This window comes from Salmo trutta, chromosome 13, assembly GCF_901001165.1.
Source record: "Salmo trutta chromosome 13, fSalTru1.1, whole genome shotgun sequence".
NCBI lineage: Eukaryota > Metazoa > Chordata > Actinopteri > Salmoniformes > Salmonidae > Salmo > Salmo trutta.
The window spans coordinates 88310183-88334957 of record NC_042969.1 but is presented as its reverse complement, the minus strand read 5'-3'; the positions used below and the strand labels follow the sequence as shown (position 1 = coordinate 88334957).

General features: G+C 47.2%; 2 protein-coding genes and 1 long non-coding RNA gene across 5 annotated transcripts in view; 1 reads left to right on the top strand and 2 right to left on the bottom strand.

Annotated features, from left to right (window-relative positions):
• Positions 1-10248, bottom strand: part of LOC115206717 (suppressor of tumorigenicity 14 protein homolog) — a gene marked incomplete at its 3' end in the record, with an annotated part of 35395 nt that extends 25147 nt beyond the window's left edge. The window contains 4 exon segments of one of the 2 annotated variants that reach the window (XM_029773918.1): positions 687-817; positions 1517-1676; positions 9681-9835; positions 9985-10248. In XM_029773918.1, coding sequence (XP_029629778.1) covers positions 687-817; positions 1517-1676; positions 9681-9728 — 339 coding nt within the window. 2 annotated transcript variants of the gene reach the window in all.
• A 2699-nt stretch (positions 10249-12947) lies between these two features.
• LOC115206716 (uncharacterized) lies at positions 12948-13507 on the top strand. Of its 2 annotated transcripts, none has more exons than XR_003880851.1 (3): positions 12948-13146; positions 13178-13180; positions 13326-13507. It is a non-coding gene; the product is annotated as an uncharacterized LOC115206716 (long non-coding RNA). The 2 variants fall into 2 exon arrangements; XR_003880850.1 differs by having other exon boundaries at positions 13239-13507.
• Positions 13508-14827: 1320 nt separating this feature from the next.
• Positions 14828-24396, bottom strand: aplp2 (amyloid beta (A4) precursor-like protein 2; the record flags this gene model as incomplete). Its single annotated transcript, XM_029773916.1, is given in 4 exon segments — positions 14828-15492; positions 15845-16000; positions 17355-17435; positions 24314-24396. Coding segments are annotated over 4 exon segments (422 nt in total), but the record flags the coding sequence as incomplete, so codon positions are not given.
• Positions 24397-24775: the final 379 nt, after the last annotated feature.

The window sequence follows — 24775 nt, the reverse complement described above, 5'->3', positions numbered from 1 at the left end:
GGGCTGGGGGGGGAGGAGTGTTAGCTATAGGGCTGGGGGGGGGGGAGTGTAGCTATAGGGCTGGGGGGGGAGGAGTGTTAGCTATAGGGCTGGGGGGGGGAGGAGTGTTAGCTATAGGGCTGGGGGGGGAGGAGTGTTAGCTATAGGGCTGGGGGGGGAGGAGTGTTAGCTATAGGGCTGGGGGGGAGGAGTGTTAGCTATAGGGCTGGGGGGGAGGGGTGTTTAGCTATAGGGCTGGGGGGGGGAGGAGTGTTAGCTATAGGGCTGGGGGGGGGAGGAGTGTTAGCTATAGGGCTGGGGGGGGAGGAGTGTTAGCTATAGGGCTGGGGGGGGAGGAGTGTTAGCTATAGGGTGGGGGGTAAGTATAGGGCTGGGGGGGGGAGGAGTGTTAGCTATAGGGCTGGGGGGAGGAATGTTAGCTATAGGGCTGGGGGGGAAAGGAGTGTTAGCTATAGGGCTGGGGGGGAGGAATGTTAGCTATAGGGCTGGGGGGGAAAGGAGTGTTAGCTATAGGGCTGGGGGGGAAAGGAGTGTTAGCTATAGGGCTGGGGGGGGGAAAGGAGTGTTAGCTATAGGGCTGGGGGGGAGGAGTGTTAGCTATAGGGCTGGGGGGGAGGAGTGTTAGCTATAGGGCAGGTGTAGTAAGTAGCAGGGGAGACAGATTTCAGACCAAGGTGTTCTCTGACCTGTTTTGCGACCTGGTCGGCCAGCGCTCTGAACTCGGTGCTGTTGGAGTTTTCATAGGTATCCACAAACACCTGGTTAGTGATCTTCATAGACCCGCTGTACATCTTCTTGATACGCGTATCCTTACGATCTACAGGGATCAAAACAAAGACAGAGAAACAGTCATTAACCAGCTTAATGGTTTCAAAACTATTTACAATGAAAATGACAAGTGGTTCTGTGGACGGAGTAGAGCCAGGAGTGACCCTGTGGCCTGATCAGGACAAACTCTGAGCCCTGGGAAAGGGCTTTATCTGGCAGAGCAGAAAGGATGTCGGGAGGGATAGTTGGAGAAATGGTTAGGGAGGGGTAGAGAGGGGTAGGGAGGGGTAGAGAGGGGTAGAGAGGGGTAGAGAGGGGAAGAGGTATTTTTCAATGCAGAATTTTTTTTTTTTTTGAAAAATACTGCACCTTAGTTAGATGTAAAATTATTTTAGATTAATTCTGACTATTTTGAGGAATTGGCTACGGCATCACAAAATGGACAAATTACTATTGACGCTGTCCTCTCATTTTTCAAGGGAAGTTATTTTAAGGGAGTATGCGAGCGCACTCGTTCGGCTAGGCGCCAGCTGAACTGAAGCCTGCTGACGCCTTAAGGCTACTCACAGTGGAAGAGGGAGAGAGGAGGAGAGAGGGGGCAGGGCTACTCACAGTGGAAGAGAGAGAGAGGAGAAGAGAGGGTGCAGGGCTACTCACAGTGGAAGAGAGAGAGAGGAGAAGAGAGGGGGCAGGGCTACTCACAGTGGAAGAGAGAGAGAGAGAGAAGAGAGGGGGCAGGGCTACTCACAGTGGAAGTGCCAGACCAGTAGGCCGGTCATAAGGGCGATGACAGCAGCGAAGATAACGATGCCGATCACAGCCCCGATTCTCCCTGGTCCTTTCTTCTTCTCTAACTTCTTACTGTCAGATGCTGGGAGGAACGTCACATCCTGGTCCCAGTCCCTGTCCTGAGAGAGGAGAGAGAGGGGGACGTAAGACACTGTGACACCGACAAGATGCCATGTAGATATTAGGAATATACAACAATCTTTAATCTGAGACCTGGAAACCAATCTGATACGTTTGACAGCCTTGAGCTTTCAATTGTATAAATAAAACCAAAAACAAAGACTTATTGCACATTGCTTTTGAATGCATTGGTGAGGCTCTATACTGACAAGGCTCTATACTGGTGAGGCTCTATACTGGTGAGGCTCTACACTGGTGAGGCTCTACACTGGCGAGGCTCTACACTGGCGAGGCTCTATACTGGTGAGGCTCTACACTGGTGAGGCCCTACACTGGTGAGGCTCTATACTGGTGAGGCTCTACACTGGCGAGGCTCTACACTGGCGAGGCTCTACACTGGTGAGGCTCTACACTGGCACCCTGGTGAAGCTCTACACAGACAGACAGAGTGGGTGGAAGGGGAGGAACAGTTTCACTGAGTTAAATGTTGCCAAACCTGCTTGGAGGGAGCGTGCAGGCTGGTTGCTAGAGGTGGGAGGTCTCCAATAATCACTCGGTCAAATAACTCACTTCAGATAGAAGGTTTTTGAGTTTCGCTCTTTGCTTATTCTATGACTATGAAAAACGACGACATAAAAGTAACAAAGCTCTATTTTGGGATTTAACAACACTGTATAACCTAAAGAAGGCCTATTCTATTGGCTTATAGCCAACGTCAATTACACCACAAGTGACTCAACACCCAGCCTGACAGACAGACTGCCTGACTACAATGACCCACAATGCTCTCTGTGCCAAGACCTCTGCTGTTGGCTCAGACCCGAACACTACAACACTTATACGGCATCTTCTTTGCCAATAATATTCTCCCTGGGTGGGTCATTCCACCTCAAAAACCACAGGTGGGTCATTTCACCTCAAAAACCACAGGTGGGTCATTCCACCTCAAAAACCACAGGTGGGTCATTTCACCTCAAAAACCACAGGTGGGTCATTTCACCTCAAAAACCACAGGTGGGTCATTTCACCTCAAAAACCACAGGTGGGTCATTTCACCTCAAAAACCACAGGTGGGTCATTTCACCTCAAAAACCACAGGTGGGTCATTTCACCTCAAAAACCACAGGTGGGTCATTTCACCTCAAAAACCACAGGTGGGTCATTTCACCTCAAAAACCACAGGTGGGTCATTTCACCTCAAAAACCACAGGTGGGTCATTCCACCTCAAAAGCTTGTAACAAACCATCTCCGATTTAAAAATAAATTAGTTTCTGTAGTTACAAACACAAGCTTAGCATTCCTGAAACATTATTTTGTTAAAATATAATTTGATATGAGAAGATAATTGATTGAACTCAAAATAGCCATATAATCTTCAATAAAGATATATATTTCAATAAAGATATATATATATATATATTTTAAAAAGGTACTATATCTATTTCACCTTTATTTAACCAGGTAGGCTAGTTGAGAACAAGTTCTCATTTACAACTGAGACCTGGCCAAGATAAAGCAAAGCAGTGCGACACAAACAACATCGAGTTACACATAAACAAACGTAGTCAATAACACAATAGAAAAATCTATGTACAGTGTGTGCAAATCAGGGAGGTAGGCAATAAATAGGCCATAGAGGCGAAATAATTACAATTTAGCAGTAGCACTGGAGTGATAGATGTGCAGATGATGATGTGCAAGTAGAGATACTGGGGTGCAAAAGAGCACGAGGATAAATAACAATATGGGGATGAGGTAGTTGGGCGGGCTATTTACAGATGGGCTATGTACAGATGGGCTATTTACAGATGGGCTATGTACAGGTGGGCTATTTACAGATGGGCTATGTACAGGTGGGCTATTTACAGATGGGCTATGTACAGATGGGCTATGTACAGATGGGCTATTTACAGATGGGCTATGTACAGATGGGCTGTGTACAGATGGGCTGTGTACAGATGGGCTATGTACAGATGGGCTGTGTACAGATGGGCTATTTACAGATGGGCTATTTACAGATGGGCTATGTACAGATGGGCTATGTACAGATGGGCTATTTACAGATGGGCTATTTACAGATGGGCTATTTACAGATGGGCTATTTACAGATGGGCTATGTACAGATGGGCTATTTACAGATGGGCTATTTACAGATGGGCTGTGTACAGATGGGCTATGTACAGATGGGCTATGTACAGATGGGCTATGTACAGATGGGCTGTGTACAGATGGGCTATGTACAGATGGGCTATTTACAGATGGGCTATTTACAGATGGGCTATTTACAGATGGGCTATTTACAGATGGGCTATGTACAGATGGGCTATTTACAGATGGGCTATTTACAGATGGGCTATGTACAGATGGGCTATGTACAGATGGGCTATTTACAGATGGGCTATTTACAGATGGGCTATTTACAGATGGGCTATTTACAGATGGGCTATTTACAGATGGGCTATTTACAGATGGGCTATTTACAGATGGGCTATGTACAGATGGGCTATTTACAGATGGGCTATGTACAGATGGGCTATTTACAGATGGGCTATGTACAGATGGGCTATTTACAGATGGGCTATGTACAGATGGGCTATTTACAGATGGGCTATGTACAGATGGGCTGTTTACAGATGGGCTATGTACAGGTGCAGTGATCTGTGAGCTGCTCTGACAGTTGGTGCTTAAAGTTAGTGAGGGAGATATAAGTCTCCAGCTTCAGTGATTTTTGCAATTCGTTCCAGTCATTGGCAGCAGAGAACTGGAAGGAAAGGCGGCCGAAGGAGGAATTGGCTTTGGGGATGACCAGTGAGATATACCTGCTGGAGCGCGTGCTATGGGTGGGTGTTGCTATGGTGACCAGGGAACTGAGATAAGGCGGGGCTTTACCTAGCAGAGACTTACAGATGACCTGGAGCCAGTGGGTTTGGCGACAAATATGTAGCAAGGGCCAGCCAAGGAGAGCGTACAGGTCGCAGTGGTGGGTAGTATATGGGGCTTTGGTGACAAAACGGATGGCACTGTGATAGACTGCATCCAATTTGCTGAGTAGAGTGTTGGAGGATATTTTGTAAATGACGTCACCGAAGTCAAGGATCGGTAGGATGGTCAGTTTTACGAGGGTATGTTTGGCAGCACGAGTGAAGGATGCTTTGTTGCGAAATAGGAAGCCAATTCTAGATTTTATTTTGGATTGGAGATGCTTAATGTGAGTCTGGAAGGAGAGTTTACAGTCTAACCAGACACCTAGGTATTTGTCGTTGTCCACATATTCTAGGTCAGAACCGTCCAGAGTAGTGATGCTGGACGGGCGGGCAGGTGCGGGCAGCGATCGGTTGAAGAGCATGCATTTAGTTTTACTAGCATTTAAAAGCAGTTGGAGGCCATGGAAGGAGAGTTGTATGGCATTGAAGCTTGTCTGGAGGTTAGTTAACACAGTGTCCAAAGAAGGGCCAGAAGTATACAGAATGGTGTCGTCTGCGTAGAGGTGGATCAGAGACTCACCAGCAGCAAGAGCGACATCATTGATGTATACAGACAAGAATTGTGGCACCCCCATAGAGACTGCCAGAGGTCCGGACAACAGGCCCTCCAATTTGACACACTGAACACTGTCTGAGAAGTAGTTAGTGAACCAGACGAGGCAGTCACTTGAGAAACCAAGGCTATTGAGTCTGCCGATAAGAATGCGGTGATTGACAGAGTCGAAAGCCTTGGCCAGGTCGATGAATACAGCTGCACAGTACCGTCTTTTATCGATGGCAGTTATGATATTGTTTAGGACCTTGAGCGTGGCTGAGGTGCACCCGTGACCAGCTCGGAAACCAGATTGCATAGTGGAGAAGGTGATCCGTTTGTTGACTTGGCATTCGAAGACTTTAGAAAGGCAGGGTAGGATAGATATAGGCCTGTAACAGTTTGGGTCTAGAGTGTCACCCCCTTTGAAGAGGGGGATGACCGCGGCAGCTTTCCAATCTTTGGGGATCTCAGATGATATGAAAGAAAGGTTGAACAGGCTAGTAATAGGGGTTGCAACAATTTCGGCAGATAGTTTTAGAAAAAGAGAGGGTCCAGATTGTCTAGCTCGGCTGATTTGTAGGGGTCCAGATTTTGCAGCTCTTTCAGAACATCAGCTATCTGGATTTGGGTGAAGGAGAAGCGGGGGGGGGGGGGGCTTGGGCCAGTTGCTGCGGGGGGTGCAGAGCTGTTGGCCGGGGTAGGGGTAGCCAGGCGGAAAGCATGGCCAGCTGTAGAAAAATGCTTATTGATATGATCGATTATCGTAGATTTATCGGTGGTGACAGTGTTTCCTATCCTCAGAGCAGTGGGCAGCTGGGAGGAGGTGCTCTTATTCTCCATGGACTTTACAGTGTCCCAAAACTTTTTGGAATGAGTGCTACCTTACATCTGATTTGGACCATAATCCTTCCTAACAGTGAGTAAGACGTGAGGAATCCAATACAATGACCGGTAGCCACCCACAGACCCCACACACCAAACCCAACAACCAGCATTGTGGGACTCCATACTATGTAATGTATTTCCTGTCTGGTGATGTTTGGCCCTGTTCACATAAATTAGCCATTGAAGTTGCTTGCATTATTTACTATAAAATGTCGTGAGGCCATTTGGACGTACTGCCAAATTCTCTAAAATGACATTGGAGGTGGCTTATGGTAGAGAAATTAACATTCAATTATGTGGCAACAGCTCTGGTGGACATTCCTGGAGTCAGCATGCCAATTGCACGCTCCCACAAAACTTGGAGACATCTATGACATTGTGTTTTGTGACAAAACTGCACATTTTAGAGAGGCCTTTTATTGTCCCCCAGCACAAGGTGCACCTGTGTAATGATCGTGTTGTTTAATCAGATTATTGATATGCCACACCTGTCAGTTGTATGGATTATTTTAGCAAAGGAGAAATGTTCATTAACAGGGATGTAAACAAATTAGTGCACAAGACCATGGTGCTTGCCTACGGAGCTGTGAGGGGAACGGCACCTCCATACCTTCAGGCTCTGATCAGGCCCTACACCCAAACAAGGGCACTGCGTTCATCCACCTCTGGCCTGCTCGCCTCCCTACCTCTGAGGAAGCACAGTTCCCGCTCAGCCCAGTCAAAACTGTTCGCTGCTCTGGCACCCCAATGGTGGAACAAGCTCCCTCACGACGCCAGGACAGCGGAGTCAATCACCACCTTCCGGAGACACCTGAAACCCCACCTCTTTAAGGAATACCTGGGATAGGATAAAGTAATCCTTCTAACCCCCCCCCCCTTAAAAGATTTAGATGCACTATTGTAAAGTGGTTGTTCCACTGGATATCATAAGGTGAATGCACCAATTTGTAAATCGCTCTGAGCGTCTGCTAAATGACTTAAATGTAAATGTAAAATGTGTGAGAAATATGATTTTTGTGCGCATGGAACATTTCTGGGATATTTTATTTCAGCTCATTAAACCAACACTGTTGCGTTTATACATTTGTTCAGTATAGATTACAACATAACTACTCTGAAGGGATTAAAACGTTAAAGTCACACCTTCTCCACATCCTTCACAGTAATAAATTGTACACTGAATAGTTCCCTGGGAACATGTCGTGACAGGACAATGGGATCGGTGCATCACCGTGTTGTGGTTTCTGATTGGTTAATTCCACTCCCACTCGTTTCTACAGCTTTTGAACACAGAGCTAAATTTAGGTCCAAGAGTTTTTCCTGACAGTGTAAGCTATAACTAGGGCCCGGAGTTTAGAGAAAATTGTAGCTATCCTGCGTCACATGACCTTTTAGTGACTACAGCTCAATCTATACAGACTCTTCATATTGACACGAAGAGCTTGGTTCCTCTCTAGGTTTTGGCCTTTCTAGGGAGTTTTTCCTAGCCACCGTGCTTCTACACCTGCATTGCTTGCTGTTTGGGTGGTTTTAGGCTGGGTTTCTGTACAGCACTTTGAGATATCAGCTGATGTAAGAAGGGCTTTATAAATACATTTGATTTGACATGCCATGAAAATCGGTTCTTCAGACCAACGGCTAGCCTGAAAACAACCCCACTACATAGACGCTGTCTTTAAACAACGTAGCTAACGTCAGTTGCTACCATGCCCTCGGGTAGAGATTGACGTGATGGAAGCCCGTCTTTAGCTCAGAGAACATTACAGTGAGAGACCCACAGCTGTGTAGCCTTCAGGTGTGTACATTCTCTTACCATTGTACAGGCAGGGAAGGCCCCCCCCCCCTCTCACTCTGGCTCTGCTGCCCCCACCAAAATAGGGAACCTTTATTGGTTTAATTTTCAATGAACTACGTTGGTGGCCGGTTGCTTGGAAGACTGCAGTGAATGCATGGGACTGATGATGAAATATACTATCAGACCTCTCTCTCTCTATCAGACCTCTCTCTCTATCAGACCTCTCTCTCTCTCTATCAGACCTCTCTCTCTCTCTATCAGACCTCTCTATCAGACCTCTCTCTCTCTATCAGACCTCTCTCTCTCTATCAGACCTCTCTCTCTATCAGACCTCTCTCTCTATCAGACATCTCTCTCTATCAGACATCTCTCTCTATCAGACATCTCTCTCTATCAGACATCTCTCTCTATCAGACATCTCTCTCTATCAGACATCTCTCTTTAGCGATGAGCAGACCAGGGCCATAACGCCAATTTTCAAAGCAAATGAATGATCAGGCTAGCTTTATCAGGCCAATGAATGATCAGGCCAATGAATGATCAAGCTAGCTTTATCAGGCCAATGAATGATCAGGCCAATGAATGACCAGGCTAGCTTCATCAGGCCAATGAATGACCAGGCCAATGAATGACCAGGCTAGCTTCATCAGGCCAATGAATGATCAGCTGTCCAGACGTCAGTAAGCAGAACAGCTGTCTAGACGTCAGTAAGCAGAACAGCTGTCTAGACGTCAGTAAGCAGAACAGCCGTCTAGACGTCAGTAAGCAGAACAGCCGTCTAGACGTCAGTAAGCAGAACAGCCGTCCAGACGTCAGTAAGCAGAACAGCCGTCTAGACGTCAGTAAGCAGAACAGCTGTCTAGACGTCAGTAAGCAGAACAGCCGTCTAGACGTCAGGAAGCAGAACAGCCGTCTAGACGTCAGGAAGCAGAACAGCCGTCCAGACGTCAGTAAGCAGAACAGCCGTCTAGACGTCAGGGTTAGACAGTACCGGTAAACTACCTAACAAATGAATGACACACACACACACACACACACAATAGAAGCTTAAATTGTGACAGGTGGTCTCCAATCAAACAAGCTATTTGTCAACACACACACACACACACACACACACACACACACACACACACACACACACACATTATATAAGCTTAAATTGTGACAGGTTGTCTCCAATCAAACAAGCTATTTGTCAACACACACACACACACACACACACACACACACACACACACACACACATTATATAAGCTTAAATTGTGACAGGTGGTCTCCAATCAAACAAGCTATTTGTCAACACACACACACACACATTATATAAGCTTAAATTGTGACAGGTGGTCTCCAATCAAACAAGCTATTTGTCAACACACACACACACACACACACACACATATTATAGAAGCTTAAATTGTGACAGGTGGTCTCCAATCAAACAAGCTATTTGTCAACACACACACACACACACACATTATAGAAGCTTAAATTGTGACAGGTGGTCTCCAATCAAACAAGCTATTTGTCAACACACACACACACACACACACACACACACACACACACACACACACACACACACACACATATTATAGAAGCTTAAATTGTGACAGGTGGTCTCCAATCAAACAAGCTATTTGTCAACACACACACACACACACACATTATAGAAGCTTAAATTGTGACAGGTGGTCTCCAATCAAACAAGCTATTTGTCAACACACACACACACACACACACACACACACACACACACACACACACACCAAAACAAACCACCATAGTTAGTAGCAGCCACATTACCGGGCCCTTGTTGGGGGTGTATCTCATCCCAGTGTCCATGTAGTCCATAGTGGCTGTCGACCGATCAGTCTGTTCCTGATTTCAGCTCGTCCTCAGGTAAATTCCAAGGGGAGGGAGTGTAGGTAGGCCTTTTGTCCTCAATGGAGTCCTGCGGCCTCCACGAACACAGGTGATTCACAAAACGAGCAAATATATATATTTATATTTATTTAAAAAAAACTGCAACCGAAAGAGTACAGTTCAGGAAACCAATTTCAATACAATCAATATGAACTCTGAGTATTTCCTTTGTAGCAAGTCGTACTTTTAGTGGTGTAGTATCTTCCAGGAATGATCGCGAACGGCCCTTTCCGCGGATATCTGAGGAGTGTTCATTACGTCGATTCGGTTGCAAAACGTTTCTTAAACGGAAGCAAACGTAACGACACGGGGAGTGATCTACCTGAATTTGTCCAATAGAAACGGTCGTTTAAGTTGCAAAACAACTGTTTGGATGTGTGATCACACTGCTGTTGTCGAGTACCTGCAGAAAGTTTCCCGGAGCTTCGGGTTTCAGGGCGTGTTTCTGTTGGAGCGATACTCACCTGTGACTTCCTGTATTAAGGTGACATTAAAACCCAGAGGGAGGGAGACAATAGCTCTTCCCTTCTGTACTTTAACTGTTTACACATCGTTACAACACTGTAAATAAACACAATATGACGTATTTTATTCTTTTGGAACTTCTGTGAGTCTAATATTTACTGTTCATTTTTATTGTTTATTTCACTTCTGTTTATTATCTACTTCACTTACTTTGGCAACGTTAACATATGTTTCCCATACCAATAAAGCCCCTTGAATTGATAGATATATTCCACATATCGGCAGATATAGAGAATAAAGCCGTGACTTAATGTAATAACTGATATCTAGATCAATTAATTTTACTTTACATTAAGAGGTCGAGATCTTGACAATGTATGTTTTTTCCCCGGTGTAACCGAACAGGTTTGACAGGTTTCTGATGCGGCGGGGACTGAACACTGGCAGGCGGCGGGGACTGAACACCGACAGGCGGCGGGGACTGAACACCGACAGGCGGCGGGGACTGAACACCGACAGGCGGCGGGGACTGAACACCGACAGGCGGCGGGGACTGAACACCGACAGGCGGCAGCCGTAGGGCTTTTGGGGCTGAATGTAGCGGGAGAAAACGGGGAGTGTTTTATTTCAATTTGAGATAAGGGAAGGCTGATGAACATGGCATATTTAATGACATTTTAATCTCTCTTAAAATGTAAAATATAACATATATCCAATGTTTTTTTTAATGGATTATTCCTAGTATTCAGTATCGATGTTGAAGTGTTTTTGTGATGGATGAGTCACGGAGCGGTTTTGGTTTAGTGACGCTCAGGTCATTCAGTCTACCTAGACCTACGGTATGACCCGCAGGTTCCTATTCCAGGAAGTTCCCCTGGATGACTGGTTATGATAAAACAAGGTATGTCAGAATGTGGAGCTGTTGTATTTGTAGTGATGGGCTATATGAATTACAGCTGGCCTATGTGAATAAACTATTTTCTAAACACATTTTCCATACTACATAGGACTAATGAAATGGAAAAACATACAGGAAGTAGGTAGATAATAAAAACACCCAAATAAAAGAGACAGGAAGCACTTTATGGAAGTAGTGGCTTTATTGATGTGCTTCCCCCTGTAACCAGAATCTGTTTTGTTTCCATTGGTGTCAATCAATTCATCAATCAATCAATTGGTTTGATCAGTAATATTGTGATCGCTACAGTCAAGCAGGTAGTTACAGGATGACAGGAGTTAAGAGTGCATAGTGAGACAGACACATAACTGAGAAACTGTCACAGGAGGAGAAAAAATATTTTAAAAAAACAAGAAAAACTTAAAAATAGATATCATTTTCATAATAACCCTCCCAAGAGAAGCCATGATCACAACGCCAACTATACAGAGACAGTTACGAGAGAGAGAGAGAATCTACTCCTGATTCTACGGTTAACTGTTTGTGTCTTTCCCCTGTTAAAAGTAACCTGCACACGTTCTCTGTCTGTCTCTCATCCACGTCTGTCTGTCTGTCTCTTTCATCCACATCTGTCTGTCTGTCTGTCTGTCTGTCTGTCTGTCTGTCTCTTTCCATCTACATCTGTCTGTCTGTCTCTTTCCATCTACATCTGTCTGTCTGTCTGTCTCTTTCCATCTACATCTGTCTGTCTGTCTGTCTGTCTGTCTGTCTGTCTCTTTCCATCTACATCTGTCTGTCTGTCTCTTTCCGTCCACATCGGTCTGTCTGTCTGTCTGTCTGTCTGTCTGTCACAAGCCCCCCAGCGAGTGTGTTTGGTATTGATTTGAGAAAGACTATTCAGAAACTGTTCTGAGTCAGCAAAGCCAGCAGTTGTTCAGGTGAATTAATACATCCAGAAATGGTTCTCAGATTCATTTCTACTTGGATTTTTTTTAAAGCATCGCATCGCTCGTGCAAAACATGGCCTCTGGACCACTACAACCCAACAGAGAACATATCGAGGAGCCAAAATATGGTCACTCTTCCACAGTTCATTCACAGGTGAATGTGTGGACTATGAACAGGGTGTAGCATCAGATTAAAATACATGGGTTAGGGGGGGTAATAAGGGGTAAGTCTAGTCAGTTCATTGAGATGGGTCAGGGGGGGGGGGTAATAAGGGGTAAGTCTAGTCAGTTCATTGAGATGGGTCAGGGGGGGTAATAAGGGGTAAGTCTAGTCAGTTCATTGAGATGGGTCAGGGGGGGTAATAAGGGGTAAGTCTAGTCAGTTCATTGAGATGGGTTAGGGGGGGTAATAAGGGGTAAGTCTAGTCAGTTCATTGAGATGGGTCAGGGGGGGTAATAAGGGGTAAGTCTAGTCAGTTCATTGAGATGGGTCAGGGGGGGTAATAAGGGGTAAGTCTAGTCAGTTCATTGAGATGGGTCAGGGGGGGGTAATAAGGGGTAAGTCTAGTCAGTTCATTGAGATGGGTTGGGGGGGGGGTAAGTCTAGTCAGTTCATTGAGATGGGTCAGGGGGGGTAATAAGGGGTAAGTCTAGTCAGTTCATTGAGATGGGTCAGGGGGGGTAATAAGGGGTAAGTCTAGTCAGTTCATTGAGATGGGTCAGGGGGGGGTAATAAGGGGTAAGTCTAGTCAGTTCATTGAGATGGGTTGGGGGGGGGGTAAGTCTAGTCAGTTCATTGAGATGGGTCAGGGGGGGGGGTAATAAGGGGTAAGTCTAGTCAGTTCATTGAGATGGGTTAGGGGGGGGTAAGTCTAGTCAGTTCATTGAGATGGGTCAGGGGGGGGTAATAAGGGGTAAGTCTAGTCAGTTCATTGAGATGGGTCAGGGGGGGTAATAAGGGGTAAGTCTAGTCAGTTCATTGAGATGGGTCAGGGGGGGTAATAAGGGGTAAGTCTAGTCAGTTCATTGAGATGGGGTCAGGGGGGGGTAATAAGGGGTAAGTCTAGTCAGTTCATTGAGATGGGTTGGGGGGGGGGTAAGTCTAGTCAGTTCATTGAGATGGGTCAGGGGGGGGGTAATAAGGGGTAAGTCTAGTCAGTTCATTGAGATGGGTTAGGGGGGGGTAAGTCTAGTCAGTTCATTGAGATGGGTCAGGGGGGGGTAATAAGGGGTAAGTCTAGTCAGTTCATTGAGATGGGTCAGGGGGGGGTAATAAGGGGTAAGTCTAGTCAGTTCATTGAGATGGGTCAGGGGGGGTAATAAGGGGTAAGTCTAGTCAGTTCATTGAGATGGGTCAGGGGGGGGTAATAAGGGGTAAGTCTAGTCAGTTCATTGAGATGGGTTGGGGGGGTAAGTCTAGTCAGTTCATTGAGATGGGTCAGGGGGGGGGTAATAAGGGGTAAGTCTAGTCAGTTCATTGAGATGGGTTAGGGGGGGGTAAGTCTAGTCAGTTCATTGAGATGGGTCAGGGGGGGGTAATAAGGGGTAAGTCTAGTCAGTTCATTGAGATGGGTCAGGGGGGGTAATAAGGGGTAAGTCTAGTCAGTTCATTGAGATGGGTCGGGGGGGTAATAAGGGGTAAGTCTAGTCAGTTCATTGAGATGGGTCGGGGGGGTAATAAGGGGTAAGTCTAGTCAGTTCATTGAGATGGGTCAGGGGGGGTAATAAGGGGTAAGTCTAGTCAGTTCATTGAGATGGGTCAGGGGGGGGTAATAAGGGGTAAGTCTAGTCAGTTCATTGAGATGGGTTGGGGGGGGGGTAAGTCTAGTCAGTTCATTGAGATGGGTCAGGGGGGGTAATAAGGGGTAAGTCTAGTCAGTTCATTGAGATGGGTCGGGGGGGGGTAATAAGGGGTAAGTCTAGTCAGTTCATTGAGATGGGTCAGGGGGGGTAATAAGGGGTAAGTATGGTATGAGTTGTGTGAGATCAGCTGGGGGTCTGTGCGCACTCCTGTCTGTCTGTCTGCACACTCTCCTATCTGTCTGACTGCACACTCTCCTGTCTGTCTCTCTGTCTGGTCTGTCTGTCTGTCTGCACACTCTCCTGTCTGTCTGTCTGTCTGTCTGCACACTCTCCTGTCTGTCTGTCTGTCTGTCTGTCTGTCTGTCTGTGTCTGCACACTCTCCTGTCTGTCTGTCTGTACACTCTCCTGTCTGTCTGTCTGCACACTCTCCTGTCTGTCTGTCTGCACACTCTCCTGTCTGTCTGTCTGCACACTCTCCTGTCTGTCTGTCTGCACACTCTCCTGTCTGTCTGTCTGTCTGTCTGCACACTCTCCTGTCTGTCCTGTCTGTCTGCACACTCTCCTGTCTGTCTGTCTGCACACTCTCCTGTCTGTCTGTCTGCACACTCTCCTGTCTGTCTGTCTGTACACTCTCCTGTCTGTCTGTCTGCACACTCTCCGTCTGTCTGTCTGTCTGCACACTCTCCTGTCTGTCTGTCTGCACACTCTCCTGTCTGTCTGTCTGTCTGTCTGTCCGCACCACAACATTCCAACCCACCTCAGCCACCATCCAAGTCTCAACCTCTTCCTTGGTGGAATAAAAACAGCTACTTTATATATATATATATATTTTTTTTTAACTGTTTATGTATATTTTGTTTGTAATCATAACAAAGAATAGAAAGTAACTGAATTCATGATTTTGTTTTCATTCTTTTTCCTCATTTGTAGTTTCACTATACATCATTTAATTAGGTACAAAGAACCTTCCTATACAAGCAATCTATTGAAAAGAAACCCCAACAACAACTTTATTACGAGAAGACCGCCAGAAGGTATTTGGGGACACTGGTACGATGGGAGACAAAACGTTAGTGTCCTCCTCGTCTGATGATAAGATACATTTATAGGTCTTCAATGAGTTGCTTGGTTTTTACCTTGTTGCATGTTTTTTTTTAAAACAACAAATAAAAATCATCATAAGAAATGTAATACAGCTTGATCTTCAGAGAGTAATCGTAATAATTATTAAATCACATATTATATATAAAAACGTAGAGATACGTACATCTCCCTTTTAAAAGAAACCCCAAGATTCAAAGGGAGCTGTATAGTACAATAGTAGCAGTAGTTTTAGCATCGGTTTGAAACAAATCCAATATAATGTATTGTAATCTGATGTAAATATGCAAATGATTATTTTTTGAGGAGAGTATTTTTTTGTTATTGGTCAGTAGTATGTTGGCCCCTCCTCTCTGCTTGGTGCCACAGCGAATCCTAGATCTGCATCTGTTCCAGGTATTTGTAGGTGGGGTTCTCGTAACCGTGGTTCTGCATCTTGCTGAGGTGGCGCTCCTCTGGGGTCAGCATGGGGTCAACCTATCACAGGACAGGTCATTGGGTGAAATAGGCAGAGCTTAAAGGTATCGACAGTCCTGTAATAAAACTCTACGGTCCTGAGCAGAGAGAACAGATTATCAGACTACAGAGGTTTCCAGGTCAGGGGTCAACTAGAACCCGAGCAAAAATAAGTTATTAGCCTGAGTACAGAGACCTTAGAGAATGGATTGAGCTACCAGTGCTGTGTGTGTGTGTGGTGTACGTTGAGCGTGTGTGTGTGTGTGTATATACGCACCATATACATTGGCTTGTGTGTGTATGCGTTTGTCTCCACAATGCTGTGGCTGATGGTTCCGTACTGTGTGTGTGTGTGTGTGACGTCGTGGCTCACCTCCACAATGCCATGGCTGATGGTTCCGTACTGCCTCTTCCTCAGAATAACCAGGCTGATCACTATCACCATCGCTATGGCCACCGCTATCACCAGCAGACCAATCAGAGCAGAGCTCCCGAAGCTGAAGTCCTCGCCCAGAGGGCGGTAGGATTCCTAGAGGAGAGAGAGACAGAGAGAGAGACAGAGAGAGAGACAGAGACAGAGACAGAGACAGAGACAGAGAGAGAGAGAGAGAGAGAGAGAGGAGAGAGAGAGAGAGAGAGAGAGAGAGAGAGAGAGAGAGAGAGAGAGAGAGAAAGAGAGAGAGAGAGAGACAGAGAGATAGAGAGACACAGAGAGAGAGAGAGACAGAGACAGAGAGACAGAGCGAGAGAAAGATGGAGCAAGAGACAGACAGATGAGCGAGAGAGACACAGAGAGAGCGAGACAGTTAGTTTGTGTAAAGACAAGAACATACACTATAAGACAGACATGACATAGACATCAGATCAAATACAGAGTGAACAGACTACACACATGCATGATATATATATATATAAAACACATCTTTATCTTGAACAATCTACCTTCCGGTGACTATATGTAAAGCACTGCGAGACCCTGCCATGGTAAGAACCCACTGGGTTTGATGCAGGGTGAATAGTCCATCTACAGGCAGCCATAGGATCTCTCTGGTCCCACTCTCACACACACACAGAGATGCTGAGGTACCCTCAACTCTTTGTGTGGATAAATACATACACACATTCAGTGGAACCCGTGTACATTCCAATACATTTACATACATGCATCCATGCAGAAAATAAACGCCATCTGGATGGTAGAGTCAAACCTGGTGCCGACGGGTAGATGGGTGTTTCTCCCACTATCAATAAACAGAGGGACTTATGGTTCTTTGGTTTCCCCCTTTATCCCTACCCTCCCTCTTCTTCCTCCCCCATCCCTCCCCTATCCTACCCTCCCTCTTCTTCCTCTCCCTCCTTCCTCCATCCCTCCCTCTCCTTCCTCTCCCTCCTTCCCCCATCCCTCCCCTATCCTACCCTCCCTCTTCGTCCCCATCCCTCCTTCCCCCATCCCTCCCCTATCCTACCCTCCCTCTTCTCCCTCTCCTTCCCCCATCCCTCCCCTATCCTACCCTCCCTCTTCTTCCTCTCCTTCCCCCATCCCTCCCCGTCCTACCAGCAGTTCCCCATGTTAACCAGATGGGGGCACTGTGGTGTTCTCACCAGCAGTTCCCCATGTTAACCAGATGGGGGCACTGTGGTGTTCTCACCAGCAGTTCCCCATGTTAACCAGATGGGGGCACTGTGGTGTTCTCACCAGCAGTTCCCCATGTTAACCAGATGGGGGCACTGTGGTGTTCTCACCAGCAGTTCCCCATGTTAACCAGATGGGGGGCACTGTGGTGTTCTCACCAGCAGTTCCCCATGTTAACCAGATGGGGGGCACTGTGGTGTTCTCACCAGCAGTTCCCCATGTTAACCAGATGGGGGCACTGTGTACTCACCAGCTCATCACCATGCATAACGCTGACTCTCTCAGCATTGTATATCACTTCCTTTACATCCAGAGTCTCATCAACCACCTGCTGACAGCACACACACACAGGGCCCAGGTTACACCGCTGACATGGCTCGCTGTGTGTGTGTGTGTGTGTGTGTGTGTGTGTGTGTGTGTGCGTGCGTGTGTGTGTGTGTGAGAGAGATATGGAGTATTGTGTGTGTGTGTGTGTGTGTGTGTGTGTGTGTGTGTGTGTGTGTGTGTGATATGGAATATTGTGTGTGTGTGATATGGAATATTGTGTGTGAGAGAGATATGGAATATTGTGTGTGTGTGTGTGTGTGTGTGTGTGTGTGTGTGTGTATGTGTGTGTGTGAGAGAGATATGGAATATTGTGTGTGTGTGTGTGTGTGTGTGAGATATGGAATATTGTGTGTGATATGGAATATTGTGTGTGAGAGAGATATGTAATATTGTGTGTGTGTGTGTGTGTGTGTGTGAGAGATATGGAATATTGTGTGTGTGTGTGATATGGAATATTGTGTGTGAGTGTGTGTGTGTGTGTGAGAGAGAGATATGGAGTATTGTGTGTTCATTTACAACTATCTACCATAGTGCATGTCTGTTGGGTTAAGAAGGGGGCAGAGAAGCAAAGAGACTGTTTGTGTGTTCAGTCTGTAATCAGAGAATTTATGGTTGTCTAGGTTACCTAGAGGTTCTCTTCAGAACACATGTTTATGGTTGTCTAGGTTACCTAGAGGTTCTCTTCAGAACACATGTTTATGGTTGTCTAGGTTACCTAGAGGTTCTCTTCAGAACACATGTTTATGGTTGTCTAGGTTACCTAGAGGTTCTCTTCAGAACACATGTTTATGGTTGTCTAGGTTACCTAGAGGTTCTCTTCAGAACACATGTTTATGGTTGTCTAGGTTACCTAGAGGTTCCTGCTACAGACAAATGACCATTTATAGTTTCATAAAATGTTTTAACTCTGATTGTTCTGTGTTTGGACTCCACATGTGCAAAAACAATAATACTGTCATGCATAACAAACATAAAAAACAACACATGACTGCATGACACAAACACAGTTATACGCTTGTCCTTGGATCTGCATGCTAAACACATGACAAACATTCAACTTCAGGATCCAAGAGGAAGGAGGAGACATGATGCTTCTGGTAAATGAGAGCATGCAGAAAGAAGATGGCTACTGTGAAATCCATGGACTACATCCTCTCTGTTTTAGTGGTGATCCATGGACTATATCCTCTCTGTTTTAGTGGTGACCCCTGGACTACATCCTCTCTGTTTTAGTGGTGATCCATAGACTATATCCTCTCTGTTTTAGTGGTGATCCCTGGACTATATCCTCTCTGTTTTAGTGGTGATCCCTGGACTACATCCTCTCTGTTTTAGTGGTGATCCCTGGACTACATCCTCTCTGTTTTAGTGGTGATCCCTGGACTATATCCTCTCTGTTTTAGTGGTGATCCATGGACTACATCCTCTCTGTTTAAGTGGTGATCCCTGGACTACATCCTCTCTGTTTTAGTGGTGATCCATGGACTACATCCTCTCTGTTTTAGTGGTGACCCCTGGACTACATCCTCTCTGTTTTAGTGGTGATCCCTGGACTACATCCTCTCTGTTTTAGTGGTGATCCCTGGACTACATCCTCTCTGTTTTAGTGGTGATCCCTGGACTATATCCTCTCTGTTTTAGTGGTGATCCATGGACTACCTCCTCTCTGTTTTAGTGGTGACCCCTGGACTACATCCTCTCTGTTTTAGTGGTGATCCCTGGACTATATCCTCTCTGTTTTAGTGGTGATCCATGGACTATATCCTCTCTGTTTTAGTGGTGATCCCTGGACTACATCCTCTCTGTTTTAGTGGTGATCCCTGGACTACATCCTCTCTGTTTTAGTGGTGATCCATGGACTACATCCTCTCTGTTTTAGTGGTGATCCATGGACTACATCCTCTCTGTTTTAGTGGTGATCCATGGACTACATCCTCTCTGTTTTAGTGGTGATCCCTGGACTACATCCTCTCTGTTTTAGTGGTGATCCCTGGACTACATCCTCTCTGTTTTAGTGGTGATCCATGGACTACATCCTCTCTGTTTTAGTGGTGATCCCTGGACTACGTCCTCTCTGTTTTAGTGGTGATCCCTGGACTATGTCCTCTCTGTTTTAGTGGTGATCCCTGGACTACATCCTCTCTGTTTTAGTGGTGATCCCTGGACTACATCCTCTCTGTTTTAGTGGTGATCCCTGGACTATATCCTCTCTGTTTTAGTGGTGATCCATGGACTATATCCTCTCTGTTTTAGTGGTGATCCCTGGACTACATCCTCTCTGTTTTAGTGGTGATCCCTGGACTACATCCTCTCTGTTTTAGTGGTGATCCATGGACTACATCCTCTCTGTTTTAGTGGTGATCCATGGACTACATCCTCTCTGTTTTAGTGGTGATCCATGGACTATATCCTCTCTGTTTTAGTGGTGATCCCTGGACTATATCCTCTCTGTTTTAGTGGTGATCCCTGGACTACATCCTCTCTGTTTTAGTGGTGATCCATGGACTACTGGATATTCCAGCCTATTCACCAGAACCGTGAGTTGTTTTAGGGTAATTTCAGAAAGTATTCATACTCCCTGACTTTATACACATTTTGTTGTGTTACGAAGTGGGATTAAAATTGATTTCATTGTCATTGGTTTGAACGATCTACACAAAACACTAAGTGGAAGAAAAATTGTAACATTTGTTAAAAATGTAATGAAAAATAAAACACAAATATATCTTGATTAGATCGATTAGATCGATTAGATAAGTATTATTGATATATAGTACTGAAACCCCTGAGTCAATACATGTTAGAATCACCTTTGGTAGTGATTGGCAACATTTGCCAATTATTATTTTCAAAATTCTTCAGACTTTGTCAAGTTGGTTGTTGATCATTACTAGATAACCATTTTCAGGTCTTGCCATAGATTTTCAAGTAGATTTAAGTCAAAACTGTAACTCGGCCACTCAGAAACATTTACTGTCTTCTTGGTTAGCAACTCCAGTGTAGATTTGACCTTGTGTTTTAGGTTATTGTCCTGCTGGAAGGTGAATTCATCTCCAGTGTAGATTTGGCCTTGTGTTTTAGGTTATTGTCCTGCTGAAAGGTGAATTCATCTCCCAGTGTCTGGTGGAAAGCAGACTGAACCAGGTTTTCCTCCAGGACTCTGCCTGTGTTTAACTCTAATACGTTTATTTTTTACCCTGGAAAACTCCATGCAACTTATTATGTGACTTGTTAAGCAAATGTTTACTCCTGAAATGATTTAGGCTTGACATAATAAAAGAGGTTGAATACTTATTGACTCAAGACATTTCCAGAGCTGACAAGGTAAAAATCTGTCGTTCTGCCCCTGCGCGAGGCAGTTAACCTACCGTTCCCCTGCGCGAGGCAGTTAACCCACCGTTCCCCTGAGCGAGGCAGTTAACCCACCGTTCCCCTGAGCGAGGCAGTTAACCCACCGTTCCCCTGCGCGAGGCAGTTAACCTACCGTTCCCCTGCGCGAGGCAGTTAACCTACCGTTCCCCTGCGCGAGGCAGTTAACCCACCGTTCCCCTGAGCGAGGCAGTTAACCCACCGTTCCCCTGAGCGAGGCAGTTAACCCACCGTTCCCCCCTGAGCGAGGCAGTTAACCCACCGTTCCCCCCTGAACGAGGCAGTTAACCCACCGTTCCCCCCTGAACGAGGCAGTTAACCCACCGTTCCCCCCTGAACGAGGCAGTTAACCCACCGTTCCCCCCCTGAACGAGGCAGTTAACCACCGTTCCCCCCTGAACGAGGCAGTTAACCCACCGTCCCCCCCTGAACGAGGCAGTTAACCCCACCGTTCCCCCCTGAACGAGGCAGTTAACCCACCGTTCCCCCCTGAACGAGGCAGTTAACCCACCGTTCCCCCCTGAACGAGGCAGTTAACCCACCGTCTCCCCCTGACGAGCAGTTAACCCACCGTTCCCCCCCTGAACGAGGCAGTTAACCCACCGTTCCCCCCTGAACGAGGCAGTTAACCCACCGTTCCCCCCCTGAACGAGGCAGTTAACCCACCGTTCCCCCCTGACGAGGCAGTTAACCCACCGTTCCCCCCCTGAACGAGGCAGTTAACCCACCGTTCCCCCCTGAACGAGGCAGTTAACCCCACCGTTCCCCCCTGAACGAGGCAGTAAGTTAACCCACGTTCCCCCCTGAACGAGGCAGTTAACCCACCGTTCCCCCCTGAACGAGGCAGTTAACCCACGTTCCCCTGTGAGCGAGGCCAAGTTAACCCCCGTTCCCCCCTGAGCGAGGCAGTTAGAACCCACCGTTCCCCCCCTGAGCGAGGCAGTTAACCCACCGTTCCCCCCTGAGCGAGGCAGTTAACCCACCGTTCCCCTGAGCGAGGCAGTTAACCCACCGTTCCCCTGAGCGAGGCAGTTAACCCACCGTTCCCCTGAGCGAGGCAGTTAACCCACCGTTCCCCTGAACGAGGCAGTTAACCCACCGTTCCCCTGAACGAGGCAGTTAACCCACCGTTCCCCTGAACGAGGCAGTTAACCCACCGTTCCCCTGAACGAGGCAGTTTAACCCACCGTTCCCCTGAACGAGGCAGTTTAACCCACCGTTCCCCTGAACGAGGCAGTTTAACCCACCGTTCCCCTGAACGAGGCAGTTTAACCCACCGTTCCCCTGAACGAGGCAGTTAACCACCGTTCCCCTGAACGCGGCAGTTAACCCACCGTTCCCCTGAACGAGGCAGTTAACCCACCGTTCCCCTGAACGAGGCAGTTAACCCACCGTTCCCCTGAACGAGGCAGTTAACCCACCGTTCCCCTGAACGAGGCAGTTAACCCACCGTTCCCCTGAACGAGGCAGTTAACCCACCGTTCCCCTGAACGAGGCAGTTAACCCACCGTTCCCCTGAGCGAGGCAGTTAACCCACCGTTCCCCTGAGCGAGGCAGTTAACCCACCGTTCCCTGAGCGAGGCAGTTAACCCACCGTTCCCCTGAGCGAGGCAGTTAACCCACCGTTCCCCTGAGCGAGGCAGTTAACCCACCGTTCCCCTGAGCGAGGCAGTTAACCCACCGTTCCCCCTGAGCGAGGCAGTTAACCCACCGTCCCCTGAGCGAGGCAGTTAACCCACCGTTCCCCTGAGCGAGGCAGTTAACCCACCGTTCCCCTGAGCGAGGCAGTTAACCCACCGTTCCCCTGAGCGAGGCAGTTAACCCACCGTTCCCCTGAACGAGGCAGTTAACCCACCGTTCCCCCTGAACGAGGCAGTTAACCCACCGTCCCCTGAACGAGGCAGTTAACCCACCGTTCCCCTGAACGAGCAGTTAACCCACCGTTCCCCTGAACGAGGCAGTTAACCCACCGTTCCCCTGAACGAGGCAGTTAACCCACCGTCCCCTGAACGAGGCAGTTAACCCACCGTTCCCCTGAACGAGGCAGTTAACCCACCGTCCCCTGAACGAGGCAGTTAACCCACCGTTCCCCTGAACGAGGCAGTTAACCCACCGTTCCCCTGAACGAGGGCAGTTAACCCACCGTTCCCCTGAACGAGGGCAGTTAACCCACCGTTCCCCTGAACGAGGCAGTTAACCCACCGTTCCCCTGAACGAGGCAGTTTAACCCCCGTTCCCTGAACGAGGCAGTTAACCCACCGTTCCCCTGAACGAGGCAGTTAACCCACCGTTCCCCTGAACGAGGCAGTTAACCCACCGTTCCCCTGAACGAGGCAGTTAACCCACCGTTCCCTGAACGAGGCAGTTAACCCACCGTTCCCCTGAACGAGGCAGTTAACCCACCGTTCCCCTGAACGAGGCAGTTAACCCACCGTTCCCCTGAACGAGGCAGTTAACCCACCGTTCCCCTGAACGAGGCAGTTAACCCACTGTTCCCCTGAACAAGGCAGTTAACCCACTGTTCCCCTGAACAAGGCAGTTAACCCACTGTTCCCCTGAACAAGGCAGTTAACCCACCGTTCCCCTGAATAAGGCAGTTAACCCACCGTTCCCCTGAACAAGGCAGTTAACCCACTGTTCCCCTGAACAAGGCAGTTAACCCACCGTTCCCCTGAATAAGGCAGTTAACCCACCGTTCCCCTGAACAAGGCAGTTAACCCACTGTTCCCCTGAACAAGGCAGTTAACCCACTGTTCCCCCCTGAACAAGGCAGTTAACCCACTGTTCCCCCCTGAACAAGGCAGTTAACCCACTGTTCCCCCCTGAACAAGGCAGTTAACCCACTGTTTCCCTGGTGCCGTTGATGTTGATTAAGGCAGCCCCCCCCCCACCTCTCTGATTCAGAGGGGTTCTGTTAAAATACAGAAGACACATTTCAGTTGAATACATTCAGTTGTACAACTGACTAGGTACCCCCCCCCTTTCAGCTTTTATTCATTTCTAAAAAAACATAATTCTACTTTTACGTTATGGGCTTTTGTGTGTAGATCAATGACACAAAATCTAAATGTAATCCATTTTAAATTCAGGTTGTAACACAACAACATGTGGAAAAAGTCAAGGCGTGTGAACACTTCCTGAAGGCTCTGTATTTAAGGGGGAGAGAAGGACATTAGAAGAGGAGATCACAGACACTGTCCACTATTATTGATTATTAAATCAGGTGATCAGCATGTCTACTCTGACTTGTGCCGTTACCATTGAAGTTATACTGTAATACAAGATGTCTAAAGCGGTGACAGACGGACGGAAGCACAGTCAGAAAAATACAGACAGGCGGCCAGACAAGGCGGCCAGACAAGGCGGCCAGACAAGGCGGCCAGACAAGGCGGCCAGACAAGGCGGCCAGACAAGGCGGCCAGACAAGGCGGCCAGACAAGGCGGCCAGACAAGGCGGCCAGACAAGGCGGCCAGACAAGGCGGCCAGACAAGGCGGCCAGACAGATCTCTCACCATGTTGTTGTTGATCTTGGGCTTGCTGTTGATGATCCTCTCCTCAGCTCCGATCAGCCCGTCCTGGCCGTACATCCCTGAACCTGTAGGGGGCAGGAGAGAGGTTAGAGGTCAGCCTAATCGGGAGGAACAGAAAATAGAGAGGGAGACAGTGGGTTGTGCGACTGTAGTCCAGCTGGACTCACTGCTGATATCGTTTTGAATCAAATTCTTGCTTCAATATACCACATTCTTATTAGTTGCTCCGTTCCTCTGTGTAGAGCCCCAGTCTTCCTCTTCAGTCCGGAGGTTCAGAAGCTTTACAGGAAACACTCTGTTTCATGGTCTAAACTCAGTGTCCTTTGACCTTCTTCATTAATAAGGACTTTCAGAACTCAGTCTTATAGAACCTACTGGATGCCACGACCTGGAGCATAGAGTCAAATACGAAGCTAGGGACCAGATCATAATGGTACAAAACCA